Below are 20,506 nucleotides of genomic sequence, written 5' to 3'. Positions count from 1 at the left end.
CTTTTAATATCCAATAAACATGTATATGAAATGAAAACAATATAAACGTTAACAAAGAGCCTAACAACTAGTTTGCTGACTAAAGTGATCAAAAGAGGGCAGCCCTCGTCTGAATGTGCTTATTCTGTATGCTGCATGCCATGTGGTGGGTTGGCTAAAGTTCCCCTTGTCAGCACCGTCTTTCCCTCAGTGGTTCTGTTTGGGGGTGTTCACCCCGGCGGGCCCAGTGCGGCAGCAGTCCTGGGATCAGTGTGTGGGAGCATCCACAGCAGCCCTGTCCAGCCCAGCTCTGCTGTCTGTGGCCCTGCCGCGGCTCCGGTGTGGCGCTCGCCCCTCCAACAGGGTCCGGCTGTGCCTCCCCAGCACCGGCTGTGTCAGGACGACTGCATCAGGCCCGTTAGGCGCTTTCCCGTCAATGACTTGCCCTAGAAGGTCAATTAAAACAAAAACACACACTTAATAAATCACCCCAAAAAAAAATCCCTACCAACAAGGTGCTTTTTTTAAAAATCCAAAATGCTTGGTTGGAAGCATTCATGTGACTAGCGTGTTGTGTTTTTCACAGAAAAGGTGTAAAGAGCCATACTAGAGTGTAATGTGGTTATCATTGCAAAAGCCACTGATAATGAGCCAGCCAGTGTGGTTTGTGATATGAACAGCCGCAGCTCCAAATGACTTACCACACTGCGGGTGAACTTCTCCAAGGAGGTGCGGCGGCCCTGTTCAGTGTCTGCTGGCTGCTGTTGTGGGAGGGGGGGAAGCAGGGTGAGTGTTCGGGTCAGGTACGGGTGTTGAGGGGGTGGGGGGGTGATGTAGTTAGTGAGGAGAAAAGGGGCCAAGCATTGCAAAAATGAGGGCCGAGGGGGGGGGGGGGATTGAGTGGGGGGCAGTGACGGGCCAGCAGAAGGAGCAGTGTCCAAACGGGAGGGGAGAAAGGCTAGCATGAACAGAGGCAGCTGTGATTCGCTGAAAAGCTCCAATATTACACAGTCACTGCTAGATGACAGCTAATTGTTTCGCTGTGCATGTCCTGAAGTGACACACGGGAGGTAGGAAACAAAACAACAAAGCTAACAACAAGCCACATCACTACACTATTCAGCTGCATCTGTACTTTACTCTTCTGCCTGTTTATTTTCTATTTACTGCTGTCCCTCTTTTAAACAGCAGTTTGCCGGTTTGGCACATGATGTAATGTTTTTTGAGACGGCTCCCTCGACATTTTACATAATTTTGCGGTTTCCTTGTACCTGCATCTTGGGCACAGTTGTTTTGCCTCGTAATGGCTCTGCAAGTAGCCTCATGACAGTCTCAAACTGCAGAATGCGGTACCTTGTGAAGAACTGCCAAATGACAATAAAACGTCCCACCTTTTGCAGCATTAAAGTGTGATCAGATTGCCTTTAAGTGCAACTCCTTCAATTGCTTTTCCCATGTATATTTAAAAATGAACTAACTAGTGGTAATGCAGATATATTACTCAAGTAAAAGTAGCAATACCACAGTGTAGAAATAAAAGTCATACACTCAAAAATTTATTACCATCAAAATATGCTCAAAGTAGAAATGATGCAATCATGCAGGATGGCTCATTTCACAATTCACTGATGCATTCATGGGAAAGCATCTCTAATGTTGCAGCTGGTAAAGTTTGGTGAAACTGAACCTACATTATTTATACTAGTAGGATAATCTCTATTGATATATCATAAAGTATTAGTTGATTGTGTTGTATTACTAATATGAATATGTAAAGTAACTAAAGCTTTTAAATAAACTTGAAATGTAATAAAAACATTCCTTTGGCAGTGCTTCTACATCATTAAATGTACATCAGTGATCATTTATGCTTCACACTGATGGCAATGACACTGGCTAAGAGAGTATTTAATAATCCTCACACCTCTGATGTATATTTTACTTTCCCCAGCCCTTTTTGCGCTTTGTACTGCTGCAAATATATGACCCAAAAAAAAAGCTTTGCACTTGCCGTTGCTCTTTTAAAAAAACAGGGCCCTATATGTTTTTACTGACTACATGCATACAATAGATAGGAACCTGAAATATGTTTTTAATCATTAAAAATAATCAAAACAATATGAGAAATGCAATAAGAGTGACCCCATGACAAGGGTCAACGAGTGCAGCTCACCTTCTTTCTGGCTAACAGGAGATCTTGGTAGATGTTGGATCGCAAAAAGCGTGCATAGCTGTCACTTTTCATTAGCTTGAATATGTGCTCCTGCAATAGAAAGAAAAACGGATGAGTGTGTGTCGGCCCGGGAACCAGAGGGAACGTAGAGGGGAAATGAAATAAAATAAAGGAGGTTGGATTATGGCAACGCAACGCATGCATGTGTGATTCAGAGTTGGTGATGCAAACCGAGTCCTGTGAGACGCAGCGGAGCAACATTCTGCCAGTGAGAGGCGCTCCACGTCACGCGGGAGAGGAAGTGTGTGTGTGTGTGTGTGTGTGTGTGTGTGTATGTGTGTGTTGTAAACAGGGATGTAGTGAAGGGAAAAACCATCAGGGTATTTTTAATTAGGAAAATATTGAGCTACTGTTTTTGCGAAGGCTTCAGTTTCAGCATTCTTTATGTATCACTAAATCCCTTTTTACGTATTGGCTGTAACAATGAGTAGAGGCTTAGGTGTGTTGGCAGTCTGTGTGTCTGGTGTTTGTTCAGACTCGTGTTCGTGTGTCCATGCGTGCGGGATCATGTATAGTTATGTGAATTCATCCACGAGGAAGAAACCACACTGTCCACCTGAGCGTCCTCGTAGCTGTATCTGCCGGGGTCTCTGAGGTTCTGGCTGGTGCGCTCGAAGCTGTGAGCGTCCAGGTTGATGGAGCTCGGCGCGCCCTCGGCCAGAAACTCCTGCCAGATCTCCTGTGCCCTGGAGGGCACTTCCTGGAGCGGCCGCCGTTTCAGATCCTGCACCGCTAACCAGAACCTACAACGGCATCGCATCTAATCAATAACAACTTCCCTGAACGATGAGATTGTGTATCAAAAGAATGGAAGTTGGAACCCTAACCCGCTGCCTGTCTTGTTATATTCAATCTGCTGACGATGCCATTTGTTATTACTGAATACATTTGAATATTTATGAAATATTAACATTTTTATTATATACACAGTATACATAATATGCACCATTAAAAGGTTTACTTCCGTAACCATTTGTGTTTGCATCTATATCTATGTATGCATAATATACATGTAAATACAGATATAACAGTAGTATATATAATAAATAAATACATATATTATATATTATTTACTGTAAGTATATAGCAAAGCAAATTTCATAAACTGTTGGCTAAAGATTTCTCTTTCCATAATTTACAAGGTTTTCTAAAATCTTCATCAGCAAAGTAACAGTAAATGTAGCGGAGCAGAAGTACAAAGTAACATACAAAGGAAATACTCACGTACAGTACATTCTCATATATAGTATTTCAAAACTGTACTATGTTACTTGAATAAATGTAGTTTCCTACACTGTGCATTATTAATAACATATGTGCATCTGGACCTTAATATCTATGCAGAAAGATGCCCAAAGTTAAATTAGATCATCAAATTTCTAGTATTGTTTAGTTAATGTTTTGCATCATTATTGACAGGTTTCACAGACAAGTCATATTGTGATTCATTGTTAATATAAAAATAAAGATGATAGCCACTGTGAGGAAGGCACGAGGTACAATGTCATTCTCACCTCAGGTTCTCTGAGCTGAACTCTGACTCGAGGAACTTCAGGAACTGGTCTCGTCCCGCCGGATCTTTCAACGCCTCCTCCAGAGAGAAGCCCCATTTCTTCACACGCTGCTGGCCGGGGTCACGGCTGCTCCGAATAAAACAGATTTGAAAGAACAGAATCAAATGTTTGCTCATGGTGCACACAGAGCAGAGGCCAGGATGCCAGAACACAGTGAACCTTTGGGAATGCCAGCATTCGTTCTCATTTGAGACCAGATAGAAACAGACAGATCCCTCCTCAGTTACCTCACCTTGCCTCCACGTCCCAGAAGGATGCGTCATCACTGATCCAGGGGTTGGAAGGCTCCGTGGCCGACACAAAGGGGTCATATTCTATGAACTGCTCCGTGTAGCTCATCAGGCTGTCCGCCACTTTGGAAACCTTCATGCAGTGTCTGTCCAGCTGGATGTTCAAGAAGGTAATCTGACGGAGGGGGAGGAAGAGTAATGAGGAAGCTAAATAAGGAAACAGCTCATCAGTCTCCGTCGCTGACTGTCGTTATGATGGATGGGTGAGGCTGACTGGTGGTAATGACCTACGGAGGAGACTTCCACGCCATGATTTACCTCTTTCTGGACGTCCTCTCTCGTGGTCTTCCTGGTCGGCTGGGAGCTGATGTGGACGGGACTCGGCTGGCTCTGGCCGTCATCTGGAACCCCGTAGACCGACTGCAGAAGAAGAGAGACATGTTTTGTATCGACAGATCAGGGACTATTGCAGTTTGATGAATGTCAGGCAACAGTTGAGGAACCAGTGGTATCATCATGGCCTCAGTTTTGAGTTTGGGAATTTGCGGCCTGAAGATGAATAAATAATACTATGTTTCATACACATTAGAAAATGTGATTTTTTTTTGTACATTTTTGACAAACATTGTAATTTAAAATTCTATATATTACTGTATTTAAATTTTATTACAAAATGACAAATTCAAATATATTTTTGTTGTGCTTTTTTTTTAATGTTTTGCATTTTGTAAAAGAAGAAAGTCAACAAAAAAGTTTTTATATTTACACATAAATAAACAAAAATATAGATAAAGATTCTTCAGATTCTATTTCTTATAAGATTCATTTGTGATAAAAAAAAAAAAAAGTAAACGCTGCTGAACCTCCTGCTTTATAGGAACGGTTTGTTACAAACAATACTATTTTGGAGGTTTGGAAAAGCTAACCTGTCATCTTTTCCTCTGCTCACCTTTTTTACCCTGTGTGGGTTCCTCTCTCTCCGGCACTTGCGGATGTCCATCTCTGTGGTGTTGACGCAGCCCGGCTGTGGGAGGCGACAGGAGACATTGCATGTCCCGAGGTCAGATAACGGTGGATCTCCAGCATGCATTGTCTGCACCTGTCCTCCTCGCACACTATAATTCGGTTTCTCTATTCAGCAACGCCGCGCTCACAAAAGGCTTGTATGCAAAGTGACTGGCACCAAATATGATTCTGCTACCCACAACAAAACAAGCATCTCAGCTGAAGAGGGTGTTGAGCTGAATCTGCTGTTTCCAGGCTTATAATGCTAAAATGCTCTACCCACATAACAGCCCCTCTTTTCTTTCTTCTTCATTCATTTCCATGTTGCAGCATTTTTCCCTGTCGCAGCATCAGACCTCCTTTTCCTTCCCTTTCTTTTTGTCATGAAGTTGGCCCTAACTTACCACTGGTCGATGGACGTCCCAGAATGCCCTCTCCTGGCTGTCCAGGATCTTTCTATCTGCCTTGTCCTTCTTCCTGTCAATCCTGTTAACAAAGGAGCCACTTATATACAGAACTCATACCTATGAAATATCAGGCCAAACACAATGGAATCAGGTCCCTTAATTTAGTCACACACTCTCACGAACACACACACACAGCTAGCCACTGTTTATACCACTTGCAGGGCACACTTGGGAGCAGACAGCTAGTGTGTGGGTCTTAACCTGCCACGCAAAGTGATGCCAGGTTTGAAACACTTATTGATTTCCATATCACTCCCAATTGTAGAACACAGTGGCCAATAAACAATGTTTGCAGACAAGAGAAGAAGGCTCTGTCCTTACAGAAAGGATTCAAGACATTCATGCTGTACTTACACATGCAAGCCACCAGATGGAAGTCTTGCTAAGAGATAGAAGTTAAGGGGAATTGTGTTCCATAGGGGGATGCTTGATGTATTTTACGCATGTAACCCTGCAGTCAAAGCAAGGCATGAAAACAGAGCAACTAACGCTGCATTTTCAGAAGCATTTTCTCTTCCTCGGGGGAAATTAAACTGAATTTATGCATGTAGCAAAAGGTTAGTATGACTGTATAAACCTGATGTAATCTACATCTCTCTATGTGCCGTTGTAAGTGTGTCACGTTTAGCAGGGCTCTGACGTCTAGAGGCGACATGTTCTGACACACACACACACACACACACACACACACACACACTCTCTCATCTACTCACTTGACTTGAGCCTCAGCTTGCATGAAGATGAATTCCCACTTCCGGGCGAAAGCCCTCTGCAGCCGGGCGAGGTTTTCCTGGGGGAGCCAATCAGAGACGGCGTTAGAGGAGCAGGTTATTTGAATTCAAGGCATTTAGTTGATTACGTTATTCATTTACCGTGATGGCCGCAGCTGCCTAAATTTTGGATTACCTTTGCTGAGATGAGGCGACCTCTCACTAAGGTGTCCCTGAACAAGTTACTGAGCTGCTGATGCCACAAAGTATTTGGCGTTTCCGGCATAATCTAGACAGGGACTGTTTCGGACACACAATTACTAATTTAATCAGTGCGCATTTTGGGAAATATGTTATTTCTTCCTGAGAGTTAAATGAGAAGATTGACACCACTCTTTGGTCTGTATGAAGCTACAGCATAAAGACTGGAAAATGGTGGAACATGGCTAGCCTGGCTTTGTCCAAAGGTAAAAAAAAATGCACCTGCCAATACCTTTAGCGCTTACTAATCAACACGTCATATCTCAATGGTTTAATCCGGACAAAAAAAGTTGTGTTTTTAGCAGTGAGTCAGGGCGAGCTAAGCCTTCTCTGCTGGCCTAAACAGAATCACAAAGTTATAGCTATTTTGTAATTGATAATGATTGTCATGGACTTCAACAAATCAGATCTTTAGTTTGACAAGCTGGGTGTATTCTTTAAAATGCCTGCGAAATGGCGTGGACGTGTGATTGGTCAGTGGCCCAGCGTGGCCATTAACATGCGCTGTGATTGGTCAGTGTGTCAACACACAGGGAGCTCAGTAGGAGCTCGACTATTTCAGGCTGAAACAAGAGAAGTTGTGACATGTTTAGTGTTTTGCTTGTTTTAACACTCAATAAAGAGAAACCCACTTAGTGGTGAATTTACTTCATGCCTTTCTCATGGAGGGTTGGGCATGTTTGGCATTGACATCCTCACTGAAGTACACCGATGAACTAAACAACCACGTCATTGAACTGTGTTAACAAAGAGAGGCGGATGGACTTTGTCTTTATTAAGTGAACGGCATCTGGTGAGTGAATTGCTTTTTCTGCTTTTTGTGTTGTTTTTTTCACCCTGCTTGGCTCTCCGCTGGCTCCCACCTCCACAGAGCCAGCGGTGCGAGCTAGCGGTGCGAGCTAGCGGTGCGAGCTAGTGGAGCGAGCTAGCAGCGTGGAGGTGTTGGGAGAGCGCTTGGTGCTAGACCTGTTTTCCGCGGGGTGGCTGGCTGAGAGGCGGCGCGAGGAGAACAGCTGGGAGTTGGGCTGCTTCTGCTGATGCAGAGAGGTGTGGTGTTTTAGTGCTGCAGTTTTGTTGGATTGTTTTGTCATGTTTTGTTATAACTCTAAGCTATTATATTGAGTACTTGAACAGCTCTCTAGGAAGCAGTGTTCTGATATACGTTTCTGCGGCTTTTATTGTGAAGGGAAAAACGGAAGGAGAGGAAATGATCTCGTGAAGTGTGGAACGAGAATACAAGTGGTTGCCGTCTTGTGCAAACTACGCAGCATCGTGTTGTTGTTTTATTAATAAAGTGAAGTATAGGCGCAAGATAAACTAAATGGGACTGGTTCTTGTTGATTGTCCATTAATGACGCAGCATCCCGTCATGCACGTATTTATGTAAACAATATCAGAGGGCACTGAAGGCTTAGGTCGAAAATACAGGGCCCGCCACTGGTTTTTAGATATCCTTCATGTGAGACACAGCAGATACCAACAAGCAATGGCTGTGACTCATAAACAACCCCATGACTTAATTGGGGGTAACTCATCACATGATACATTCTGCTTTAGTAAAATAAATAAAAGCTTCACATGCTCTTTAAAGCTCCATAATGTACACATATCAAAGCTAAATTGTACAGCCTTATGCTGCATTCATGCCAAACGCGTCAGTTTACTCGCTCGACATTAAAAGCTGCGTTCACACCGAACAAAGGGGGCGTGGCATATCTCCGTGAAAAGAGCAATCATTTCCACTCAGCGTCATGAATTTTTCGGCAGAGTTGGAAAATTTAAACTTTCCGCCCCGCGTCAAACGCGCTATTCGCACGGCCTCAAACGCGCCATTCGCACCGCCCGGGCGGTAAATTCGCTTTTTCGCAATCTGTGCATTGACTTTGCATGTAATCTACTCGCGCGTGAACGGAGCATTAATTACACCACTCAAATATACAGTACATGATTACAGAGAGAGAGAACAAATTCAGAGTACCAACTAGCAAGCATGTTAACAGTGAGAGCAATGAGGCCTGGAGGCAAAAAGTGACCTGAATAGGAGTGAGAGTAAGTCTACTGGACCATAGTTGCAGAGTAGTTTAGAATATGGAAGTGCAGCAGATTGCTACTGTGTAACAGCAAGAGATCAGCACTACAGTAATGCCCCTTTTGAGGCTGTATGGATCTGCTGATGCAGAGCAGGCCTATAAATATTAATATATAGGTACAGTAAATGACTGCATTCTAGACTGCCAAATAGTGCTCCTGAAAACAGCCCTTTGACAGATTTGTATTTAAATCTGTAATTTGATAATGGATTGTTGCTGGGATGAATGGATTTCGCCATTTCAAGGCCCCAGAGGACACTGTTGCAGCTCTTTTGTTTTCTCATCCATGTGAAAGAAAACAGGAAATTCAGAGTGTCATCATATTATGGTCTCTGCACAATGACAGCACTGAACTGAGAGCTTATTGGCAATTGCAAAACAAAAAACAGTGTACTTACAGCCTCATAGTCAGCTAGCTCAAGCCTGGCCTTATTCTGCATGGTGCGCTTGCACAGGTAAATGGCTGAAGGAGGCGGAAAGGGAGAAAGAGAGAGAGACATGAAGAGGGTAATATAGTTAGGTCCCAACTGTGTGAACCAAAGTAATGAATGTTTTGCTGCAGCAGGCAGATGATGTGTTGTCTTCTAAAATAACACGCCTCAAGTAAATGGCATGCAGAGAGCCGGAGATGTGGTTATATCAGTGACCGTCCCTTTATTTTGTTTGGCTAATCTTTTCCCACAGGATTCTCTGTAGTTGGCGCTCCAGCTGCATTACAGGGAATGAATGGGCCGTGTGGATCAATCCTCAACAGTGTCAACAACAGATCCACAGTGTGAGTTGTGTATTGGAGAGAGAGCTGAAGGCATTAGCAAGATCTTACTGGTTTGGAGACAGTGTGTGACTCACCATAGTCTGTGTTCTCAGGCTCCCAACAGTTTGAAGGCCAGAAGTATGGAGACTGATGAAAACAGAAGGGGATGAAGCAGAAACAGAGTATGTTTATTTACGCAAATAATCTGAATTACATTATTTTCTTGCCATAAGTGTCGAGAAAAACAATAATATTCTCCAATATGAATGTTGGAATCTCATTTTCTCCCACCACCCACGCTCCCTCTGCACTTCCACACAAAGTCAAAAGACAACTCATTGCTTCACGATGATCCTTGATGTCCACGTGCTGCACATAACTATCTGGGGAGCAATGCTATCTATACTCTTTCTATCCATATTTAATTGTCTATTGCAACTGATATTACACATTCAAAGTTCATTCCCAAGTCCATTAATAATGAATCCCTCACATCTATCATGCATTCTTAATAACAGGGCCGAATTAGAAGTTGGTGGGCCTCAACCACATATTTCATTCAATTATTACTCATAACGTTAATTAGCATAAGAGCAAATGGCTGACGCTAATGATCGTGCTTGTTTGAGTAAGGTAAAAAGGTTAACATGCATGCTCTCATTAGCATTATAAACATCACAGAGGACAACATTGAACTATGAGACTCCACTACATGCACACAAAATGCTACTTTGTGACAAACAGAAGACAGTTGTCATTAAATATGGGGTTTCTTCCAGAATAGTATCTATTTACAGACTAGCATACAAAAGAAACTGCCATCACGCCTAGCAGCACAGCTATGGAGCCTGGCCAATGCATTTCAAATGCACCGTGGACTCTTTTTACATGTTCTGATGACGTGGGCCTGTTGCATCACGACGACATCAGAGGGAATATTTTTAGCCCTCTCTGAATGAACAAGTGTGACACATGCTGCCCTCTCAGCGCAGGCACAATAATGGCTTTTAATCTTGAGCAATGGAGGTGAAGATAAATGCATTCAGAGGTAGATTGAGGGGGGTGGAGCGGGGGTAGGCTGGTGACAGTGAAAAGTGCAGAGCCAGGGCGCAGCCAGCTGAGTGCTTCCCATTGGGGAGTTTGCCCTGTGCAGCTGGCCAGGATTAAGATGCTAATGGCCCAGCCACAGTAATGAGTCACCGTGGAGCCCGTTAGCCATCAGAGGGACCTGTCAAAGTTCATGCTGGATCAGATAGAACAGAAAAAAAAACCTTTTCTAACAAGCTGCACTGCTGGCCCGTAGGCCCCGTTCTGCGGCCCACCTCCTGCTCTGACGCAGCGTCCAGCAGGGATGTACAGTATCGACCTTGGTGGGGTGAGTAATAGGCTTAGCAAGGATTGCACTCATTAGCATCACGCGATACACATATCCCACACATATCAAGGATGCACATGGAGGAGCTCCTCGTACCTGAAAGCGATAAAGGGTTCCATCGTCTTTAAGTGTCAGGACATGGTCAGAGATGGGGAAGATGTAGCCGTGGGCAGCGACAAGACTCCCAAGGTGGATGGCTTCGGCTTGTCGACAGGAGAGAAAGCCCACAGATAAAATTACCATCCTCTTTAATTGAGCTCTATTGTACTTACATGTAACGACAGATTTCTCAGCAGGCTTACCTGGATCCTCAATGGAGAGGTTTTTCATCAGCCACTGAACGATGTCGGCGCCTGGCATTCAGAGAAGGACTTTGGTTAGAAGAGGCGTCACAGTGCTACATGAGCAATGCTGTTGGACAAAGGCTGCAAACACAAATGAGCTTTGAGGAAGTCTTTGTGATTCGTCTCTGTTCAAAGCTGTGTGACAAAGCTGAGTAGGTGTCTGAAGATAATGTTAAATGGTTTTCGGTCCTCTCTCTCTCTCTCTCTCTCTGCTCCTGGACAGCACAATATTTGGCCCATTTGGGCATTGGCAGAGGTTGCAGAGAAAGATCGAGAGGCGAGCGGGCCTGGGGGAGCAATGTGAAGCAGCGACTGAGAAATAACCTTTGGGAGAGCTGGAGTGACCTCGCCATACCAACACTGGTGACTCATGAGTATGAATACAGTGTGCACACACACAGATGGACACAGAAAGAAAAGAGGAAGAGTAAAGTGTGACAAGGGCATATATATATATATATACATATATATATATATATATACAGTAAACAGGAATGTCCCCTCCATACAGGCCGACGCACACGAACACCAACCTGACACCACACTGGGGATCTTGGAGAGGAAGCTTTTGACAGTCCGGATGGCCACACCTCCTGCTTTCTCGTCTTGTATTCTTGTAACAATGTCTTCAATCTGTGGAGAGGCCAGAGGGTGAATGTGTTAAAGAGAAAATCACATTGCATTTTCTATAGCAGCCATTTAAAATTCTTCTAAACACACAACTGTGGTTATTGTGCTTTTTACATTTTTTTATTAAATATCCAATGTAAAGATATAGTACAGCAATGTTTTACTCGGACAAATAACAACCAAATGGTAGAAGAAACAGCGACAGAACATATTAAAATTGTAATTTTTCTTTTTTCTTTCAGCTTTAAAAAAGGAAAAAACGTGAACCAAAGAAACTGTACTACTTTTCAATCACCACAGGAACTCTTTACAGTCATTAACAATTCATCACTTAATAGAAACAGAGATTAGTGCAGCTTTAAATTCAGATTTAATAAAAGTCTCATTCAACATATGCAGTTTTTGATAGTTATCTAAATTGACACTGTGGAATCCACTCTCTAAAACTCAGACATCAAAGATAGAGCGGGTCAAAGGTTCAGTAGATAAAATACTGACACACACAAACACATACCATATTTATATTCCACGTTAGGGTGACATATCTATCTGTGACAAGGACTTCAGTCAGAAGCTTTGGCCAATTGAAAAAGACCATCACAGCCATTCCCCAGAGGCAGAGATAAACATCACACCTCCGACAGCCGGAGCCGCAAACACATCACACATCAGCCACCTAAAATTAGGCTCTGCTCAGCAGCACAGCTCGCCACTACACAGGGGAGAGCACAGACACAAAGCAAGCTTAACATCCGCTCATCCAAGGATATGGACACACCTGCACAAACACACACATACAGAACATACAGAAATCCATATCCAGAGCCCTAAACACACACACACACACAGGTTTCAGGTTTTTTTTCAGGTTTTCAGACCTTTGTGTCAAACGTGTATTTCACCTGTAAATTGTTTCCTGGGATGACTGCAGCATTTACATACAGCTTCTTATGAACTTTACATTCTTAAATATATAACGTTGTCCCCCGCCCACCTCTTGATATACTTTAGTTCAGCAACATTTTGTAGCTTTAACACCAGCTTTTATTTGTTGTATATCTATTGGAAAAGTGGACAGTAAGGTGAAGAGAGAAGAAGAAAAAGGGGAAACTAGCGCAGCATACAGCACATTTACTAAACCACCATTACACTCAAAGTTAATCATCTTCCCTGGCAAAGCATTACATGGATGATTCATATGCGCGCTCCATAAATCTACAAGAAAGCACCCAGATGCATATGGATTTAATAACACACATAATGCAGAGCAGAGGGAGGAGGGAGAGAGCTCTGCTTGGCAAGACAATTACCAATCTCTCACCATAAGCTTGAGAGAGTGTTTGTAATGAATTATTGAACATCCACTATGGAGAATTACTGCCTCAACTCTTGTTGATACATCCGTCTCAGTCTGGGAGGGCCAGAGGAGATAGAGAGCTGCATCTGCCCTCATGTTTTGAACAGAGCCTCGGCCTTTGAGGTCTGCTTTCGCCTTCATGTGTGCAGAAACAGTTTTACACAATCAGGGGCACCGGCAGATTAGCACCGACGCATCACACTCTTTCCTTTGAAGACAAACCGTCCAAGCAAAACAACGAGGGAAAACCCTTTGAAATCCGCTCTGTTCGACCCAGGAATCCTCAAATCCCCCGAGACAAAGCAACATGCAGAGGATTAGGTCCTTTTGTTCTCATGTAATAATGGACCTCGGACTGGGTATATCAGTATAGAAAGAAGGACTCATGATCTCCCTATAGGATGGCAGCAGACAAGAAGTATTTGGCACAGCGACAGAAAGTGCCCGTCGTATCTCCTGGATGTACAAGCTAATGGTGTTTGCAGCTTGGTGTGGAGTGTTGTGGAGAGATGAAAAATATCTGCTAGCATGCGATAACAGCACTTTGCTCTTCGCCACCGAGCTCTATAAATGATTATCAGGAGAACACTTGTGTATCTTGCCACCATATGTTTGCATTTGCTGCAACTTGTACCAATGCATGGCTGTGTGTGATGTTCATATTATCTTTTATGGCTCTGAGGGCAGCACTAGCCTTCTATATGGAACACGTGAGAGGGCAAAGGTGTAGGGAGAATGTGAGGGAGCCACCGGTTAATAAAAAGCATTTACTCCACATTCATGTCAGGGAAGGCCTGCCTGCTCTAATGTCTTAAACAAGAACATTACTTCCTGTTACATGGTTTTGTAATTGGGTTAACTTAATGAAGTGAGATTAAACCTAAATGAGAGCGTCGGTGATATAAATAACCATCAAGAAAAACGTTGAACTAAGTGCGGAAAAATTCACTTCTCCTACTAATTGAAACCACAGTCTTCTTCTTCTCCAAAAAGGGCCAGAGATGAAGCTATTAAAAACTGTCCCCGTCTTCAGAAATGAGACGGCTGCTAAAAGATGTATCAGCCGGTAATGGCACTATTAATGATTCAGCAATCATCTGTGGGGCTCCGGCACACTTGTCATTGTTGAAAGACATTCGGAATCGGGTCTGTGAGGAAAACTGCGTCCAGGTGATGGGCGAAGAGTTACGTTTCTAGGCCTGGAGATAATTTATGACGAGTCAGTGGAAGCTGAATGAAGATGAAATAGCGATGAGGCTTGGAGAAGTTTTCAAGTTAGCCAAGTCAGTCTCAATTGGGTTTGAAATGTACTGTAGCCATGTGGTTTCTCATCATAACGGAAAATAGAACATAACAACAATACAACCACAGTTGCATTAGGACGCACTATGACTGTATTATATTATGCATAATGCTATTATAAATAAGAGCATCTAATTTTTACTACTTAGTGGAAATACAGCAGCAGCACATTGCATAATATTCACAATGACAGACTCTGTTTATTTAAATATGGAAAGAAAATAATAGCCATATTAAGCACCAATTCTAAATAAGATTAAAGTACTATAGTGACATTTGAAATAATTCCAGTGACCACATCCCTTATCTACAGTTCCTGCACTGTAATCCTCTAGGGCTGATCAAATATGAATGGATCTTTCCGGAGGTAGCCTTCATCGGTAAATACTGTAGTGAACGGTTATTTATCATCTGACCTCGGCACAGATATTTTAAAATTGTTTAAAAAGCTGGTTCATTCTAACTTCATAGAGGTTTGGAGCATTGGTCAGACATGAGAGAGGCTATTGTCATATAATATATGTCACAGAATCTAAAGGTGAAGACCATGTGAGCCTCCACACTGAGCATCCTCTTTGAAAAACAACGTTAACACATGGATTATACAGTATTTCAGTTGCTTCGTAGTTGCAGTGTCAACTAACCTACACCCAGATGAACTGTTCTGCACGGCCCTCCCTCGTGTAAACAGCCTCGTATGCTTTTTAATTCCTATTAAACACTGTTAAATTAAACGCTTTCGTCTTGTATATTGTTGGGATTGCTGACTGCTGCATCGCACCAGCCATAGACTGTAAGTCGGTTCCTCCACGGTGAGCCACTGTGGCTGCTCTGAGCTCTCTGGCTGATGGAGCAGTAGCCTTCCCGATGCTCCCGCCCTCAGTGTGTTGTCGTAAGCACTGCCTTTTGCAGTATTTATCTTTCCAGACACTTGTGGGCTACTAGGACACCAGCAGCACTGGAGCCTCTCTTGGCAGTAAGCCTGAAGCCTTCTATTTTTTAAATAAATGTCAGTTTTCTGTGCATTACATTACATTTAGCTGACGCTTTTATTATTATATACTACTGTGTGTTCTAATAATATATGTATCTCTTCTAATTATTCCTTTAAACAATCATTAAAGGGGCACACAACAGACAACACAGATATTGTATTATATTTCAAGTTGTTGAAGTCCTTGTTATTGTCAATATGATCACGTTGAGGTCACATCAAAATTCTAATCTCAAATTCTCCTCCTTCACTTTCACCCCTTTTACAAAAAGGGCACAAGCGTCATTCTTCTTAATAATACCAATGTACTTATATTGTCTTCAGGCCACTTCACTCTGCATAATAGAGTTAACAATGTACTTTTTATAATGTAATGACTGCAAAACACAAAACAATTGCACACACACATAACCCTATATATATATATATATATATATATATATATATATATATATATATATATATATATATATATATATATATATATTCATTGCACACATTCTGTCCTGGCCTATAATTTATGAAGTAACTTCTCCAAAGTACACAACCTGTCACACAACTCTTTTTTGAGTGCCATTTTGACCTATGCGCCATGCCGTGTGCATAATTAAGTGAGATCCAGCTGGTGTGCGCTGCCCTGGGGAACGAAGTGAGAATAAAGCCGGCTGGAGAGAGAATGCCCCCCCTCTTCCCTCTTCCATCTCTCCACCCCACTGCCACCACCACTATCCAACTCTCTTAGCATGCCAAGTCATGATGAGGAAGCTGCGACAGCCTCTCAGCTGGATCTCACACACCGGGGACAGACACAAGAAGCAACACAGCAGACTGGAAAAGCCCCGCCAGCCGAGCGCGATGGTCGGAAACTTATATTCCTCTGAAGAAATGCGAATGAATCACACTTTTGCACATAATCACACACTGACACGTACCCACAGTCACGTGCACCAAGACAAACAGTTGCTTCAAACTCTCGCCGATTGACATCATTAAGAACAAATCACCTGCTCCGCCTAATATTGCATTTCAGTGAGGCATCAGTTGTGTTCTGAAAGAGACATAATCACTCATCCATCTCACCTCCAAATTGCCGTCTCCACAGGAATGCCTTGCAGAGAAAGGCTTTTCTCTTCTGCAGTAAACAACTGCTTGCCCATTATGTCCTGCAGCTAAAATAATTCTAAGTATTTTACACTCCAGTGAAGCCATTTTCCCTTTTGCCAATATCTTTCATGTGTAATCCCTGTAATCATTATTGGCGGCGGATTATGAATGCACTAAAATGCATTGTTTGAACGTTGAAGAGGACTCCTATTTACCTAAATCTGGGCTCTCTGGGCTACGTCATTTCGAGAAAAGCCTGCTGAAGGTTAAATGCACGCCAGAGCACATCTTTGTATTGTTCTGCTCAATGGCTTCTGGAGGGTTTCCTCAAGGATGAGGTCACACATTCAGAGCAGTAGGAATCAATGTGTTTCCTGTCAGCAAACTTGTAAACAAGCCACTGGAGCGATTATCATATTCACACTCTCATATTCCTGTGAACCAGCCCCTACAATTAAGTCACAATGTCCTGTCCCGTTCTTTCCTTCGGTCAGGTGTTGCTGTGGATTCATGTAATTGAATCACATACCAGGCATTAGCAGTCTCTTTAGCTCAAGAGGCGACAGCACAACAGAGACCCTGTCCTGACAAAAGAGGACCGGAGGTACAGGACTGAACGAAGAGTCCAATTAGCTGCTGCTTGATTGCCCGACCAGCTGGACGCCCCTCAGGGAATCCCGCTGACATCCAGAAGAGTCCGACTGTGCTCACTTTGAACCAGCCAGTGTGTCGGGGCGGAGGGTGTTGATGAGGACGTTTCTCTCTTGTTCGGGCCGGTCGAGGATCCCTTACGGTACCTGATGCGAGGTGGAGATTTTGGGGATATGGGTATTGGGTCTGGGTTGCACGTGTCAGCTGAGATCCTCCATCTCCATGGCAACACAGTGGCGAGAACAGCCAAGCAATTCAAAGTTTGTGAAGTTCGGCAAGCCAGTTTGAGTAAATAACAATTACAGATCGTGCTCTTTGGATGGCAGCGATACTCTTGTTGCCAGTGCTTTCTGACTTTTTTTTCAAAAGGGGAATTAATAAGCTCTCTTCATGTGCCCCCCAAATCAAAGGGAGGTACTTAAAATCAAAGCTTTGGAGTTGGCCAAACACAAAGAGAAACTCTGCTCAGCTAAGACTGGCTATACTCAAGAGGGTTTGAGCGTACCCACAAACTGCAGTGACTCATCCGGTCACCTTCCTGTTGATGAGACTCAAGGAGGACAGAAAAAGATCATCTCCGCTCTTGTAACTGTCTGTTGTTAGATACTCCTCGGGTTGCTAAGGGCTTGAGTGCAGGGACAACAGGAGTCGGCTGCACCTCCAACAGATAGTCCACTCGAAAACTAAGTGGTCTGTGCAGATACAGAGGCGACGTTTAAAAGAGACATCGTCGGAAAAGAAGGGGCATCAGCAGCCACACGTTCAACTGGCGGCTTTTATTGGCCGGTTTTGCTCTGCTGTGTATTAATCTGCTTTTATTGCATGTCAAAAATGAACCAGAGCTACACCAAGCCAGTAAAGGTCATCAGAGAGAGAGAGAGAGAGAGAGAGAGAGAATCACATTACCTGCAGTTCACTCCTCTGCCAGATTTACCTCAGAGATCATTTATGAAGAGCAATTCGCATGCAGGGAAGGTACTTTCACTGCAAACACCTTTCACACCATCTGCATTTTGAGTGCCTGTGGGACTCTGTGAAGGATTGGTTCCTAATAAGGTCCAGTATCCTTACAGCCACTAGACTGTAATTAGAGAAGAAAAGGAAAGGAAGGCTATCGGCACGTTGAGTTACGAAAAACAACAGAGCGGGAGAGGTAGAATACGACTCGCTGAGGAGAAAGCGAACAGATTGTTCGAGGAAAAAAAGCATCTGCTGCTATCTTCTTGATTGTCAATTTCAAAGAAGGTTTTCTATCATTTATCAGCTTTTTTTTGGGGGGGGGGGGATATAAGCCTCGCCTCTAAGTCATAGCGTGAACACTGTTATGCAAGACAGGGGTAAGCTGCTAAAATGTAAAAGTGGAAAATCGACAATGGTGTGACAGCGGCAATGGATAACACTGTGCTATTCTGAGGATGCTCTATGGAGGGCCTCCGACTGGGTACTGTCCACTGCTGCCAATTTCGGAGCTCAGTGGCTCATGGAAGCTACTCTTACACAAAAGGTGATACTGAATTTGAGTTCAGTTTGAATATTTTCAGCTTCCTTGATCGATATTCAGCATCTTCATTCTTGCTTCTTATCTGGGACACCGCACCAGCTAATCATGAAATAATACCTGGAGGAGATTGGTTCGAGGTGGTAAAACCATCTGTCTATCTTTTGATGTTGGCATCGTCCCCTGATGCCCCACTCCTGCCGATCCCATTCCTTAAGGCCGGGTGGTAATTGGGTTACAGATGAGAGAGGAGAAGAGGCGCCATCAAGCCCGGGTTTGCCTCGTCCCTCACTGGGCCCACAAGCCTGTTCTTGACGTTTGAGACACTGGAGACGAACTCTGTCATCGCAGAGTTGAGTCATATCCGGGGAGAGGAGAGATTTGGGCTTTTGAGGTCGACAACATAACTCCTTGCTTTCAATATTTACACCAGAGTCTACTTCATTTGTAGTAGTTGGCAATACACAATCAAAACGTGCACTTGAATGACTGTGTCTTCCTATTGAAACGCTGACGCATGACACTTGATCGGCCTGATGCAACCACAAAAGACTGAGGAGGTTATTTGAGACGACAAGATGCGTTCTCCAGTAACCGTAAAATGCAAGTGGTAGGCAGGACCGGCCTCTCCAATCTGCACTCAGGCCCATCCATTACAACACATGCAGATGGTTCTCTAGCCTGTCATTAGTGATTTGTTGAATGTGCGCGTGTGTGAGTGTGTGTGTGTGTGTGTGTGTGTGTGTAGCATATAGAGGCACTTCAGAACCCAATGATGCGTCACATCATAATCAGCTTAGCCAAGTTTGAATATACAGGAATTATTTTTTTCTTCTTCATGTAATTTCTCTCTCTCTCTCTCACACATTTCATGCCTCAGCTCAAAATTACACTGTTCCTCATGTGCACCTATGCTTACACACAATCAGTGAGTAACAGTAGCCCTTGACCTTTCAAGATGCATGGATGTCCTGTCATCTCCTGCTATAAGGAGGGTTTTTATGGCTCAGCTGTGTATCATTAGGCTCCGTCCCTTTCTACCGGGGTAGGACTGTCGCTCACACACGGCTGGAACTGGAGACCTGACTTCCTTATTACCTGTGTTGGTTCTCCGCCATGAGTGTGGGAATGCTGACAGGCTTTTAGAGGCAAGGCATGTCACTGTGACAACAGAAGGACTAAGTGAAAAGGGCTGTGAAAGAGAGAGGAGGGGGGGGGGGGGGGGGGGATCTGGTCTCTCACAGATCTTAGGAAACTCACACAAGCTGTGGCTGCAGTCAGACAGCGAGCGGCACAATCGTACACACACTTCTGTGTGTAATACGGAGCAGAATCAGGATATTTTTCTTGGAGCATCATTTCAAGTCTGGTGTCCGCTGTGAAAACCACTCTGTTCTCGCTGGGTGACAGATTTCCAGTGGCAACAATAAAGCCGAGTCACTTCTTACTCGCAGGTGCAGGTAATGGCATTCTGGCGTCTGAGGCTGACATGTGGAGGGAAAAGCTCATCTCACAATGCCACTGGGCAGCAGGCAGCGCCACACACCAGTAACGTGCTTTACTGCCCTTAGTCCCAGCAGGGATGACTGTACTCGTCTTTATAGGGACCTGCAGAGAACATGTCAGCAGTGATGGCCTTTGTCACTCTGTCATCCTCTCCCTCGCACGCCACTCGAACAATTGCCATCCTGTAATCGTCTTTTAATGAAACAGAAAGAGGCACGAGGTGGCCTGGGAAAGCTACACATGCATCAAAGGCAAGGACAAGTTACAGAGCTGTTATCTTAAAGGTGGATTGGCTGACTGAAGGATAGAATCAATATGTACTAAAGCAAGAGCACTACAGTAGGTGTTCTAAGGCGTCAAATCCTTACTCACTGCTGATTGATTATCTATAATGTGGACAAGCCACCTTCAGTGACAGCTAATGCACTGCCAGGCAGCGACC

The 20,506-nt window shown here is 43.8% G+C and overlaps 1 protein-coding gene across 7 annotated transcripts in view; it reads right to left on the bottom strand.

Annotated features, from left to right (window-relative positions):
• Window positions 1–314: 314 nt before the first annotated feature.
• Window positions 315–20,506, bottom strand: part of LOC306746489 (regulator of G-protein signaling 6-like) — a gene marked incomplete at both ends in the record, with an annotated part of 30,201 nt that continues 10,009 nt past the window's right edge. The window contains 15 exons of one of the 7 annotated variants that reach the window (XM_079229405.1): window positions 315–425; window positions 681–740; window positions 2,153–2,242; window positions 2,769–2,955; window positions 3,727–3,852; window positions 4,019–4,191; window positions 4,335–4,436; window positions 4,966–5,040; window positions 5,426–5,507; window positions 6,202–6,278; window positions 8,948–9,012; window positions 9,399–9,450; window positions 10,775–10,881; window positions 10,981–11,031; window positions 11,556–11,655. In XM_079229405.1, the coding sequence (XP_079085531.1) occupies window positions 375–425; window positions 681–740; window positions 2,153–2,242; window positions 2,769–2,955; window positions 3,727–3,852; window positions 4,019–4,191; window positions 4,335–4,436; window positions 4,966–5,040; window positions 5,426–5,507; window positions 6,202–6,278; window positions 8,948–9,012; window positions 9,399–9,450; window positions 10,775–10,881; window positions 10,981–11,031; window positions 11,556–11,655 (1,398 nt within the window). Of the gene's footprint in view, window positions 426–680; window positions 741–2,152; window positions 2,243–2,768; window positions 2,973–3,726; window positions 3,853–4,018; window positions 4,192–4,334; window positions 4,437–4,965; window positions 5,041–5,425; window positions 5,508–6,201; window positions 6,279–8,947; window positions 9,013–9,398; window positions 9,451–10,774; window positions 10,882–10,980; window positions 11,032–11,555; window positions 11,656–20,506 lie in introns of all 7 variants that reach the window. The other 6 variants (XM_079229406.1, XM_079229407.1, XM_079229409.1 and 3 more) reach the window with 6 other exon arrangements.

The sequence above is a fragment of the Taurulus bubalis genome, assembly GCF_910589615.1.
Source record: "Taurulus bubalis genome assembly, chromosome: 1".
Classification (NCBI taxonomy): domain Eukaryota; kingdom Metazoa; phylum Chordata; class Actinopteri; order Perciformes; family Cottidae; genus Taurulus; species Taurulus bubalis.
The sequence above is the reverse complement of the archived record's forward strand: the minus strand, read 5'-3'. Positions and strand labels throughout refer to the sequence as shown.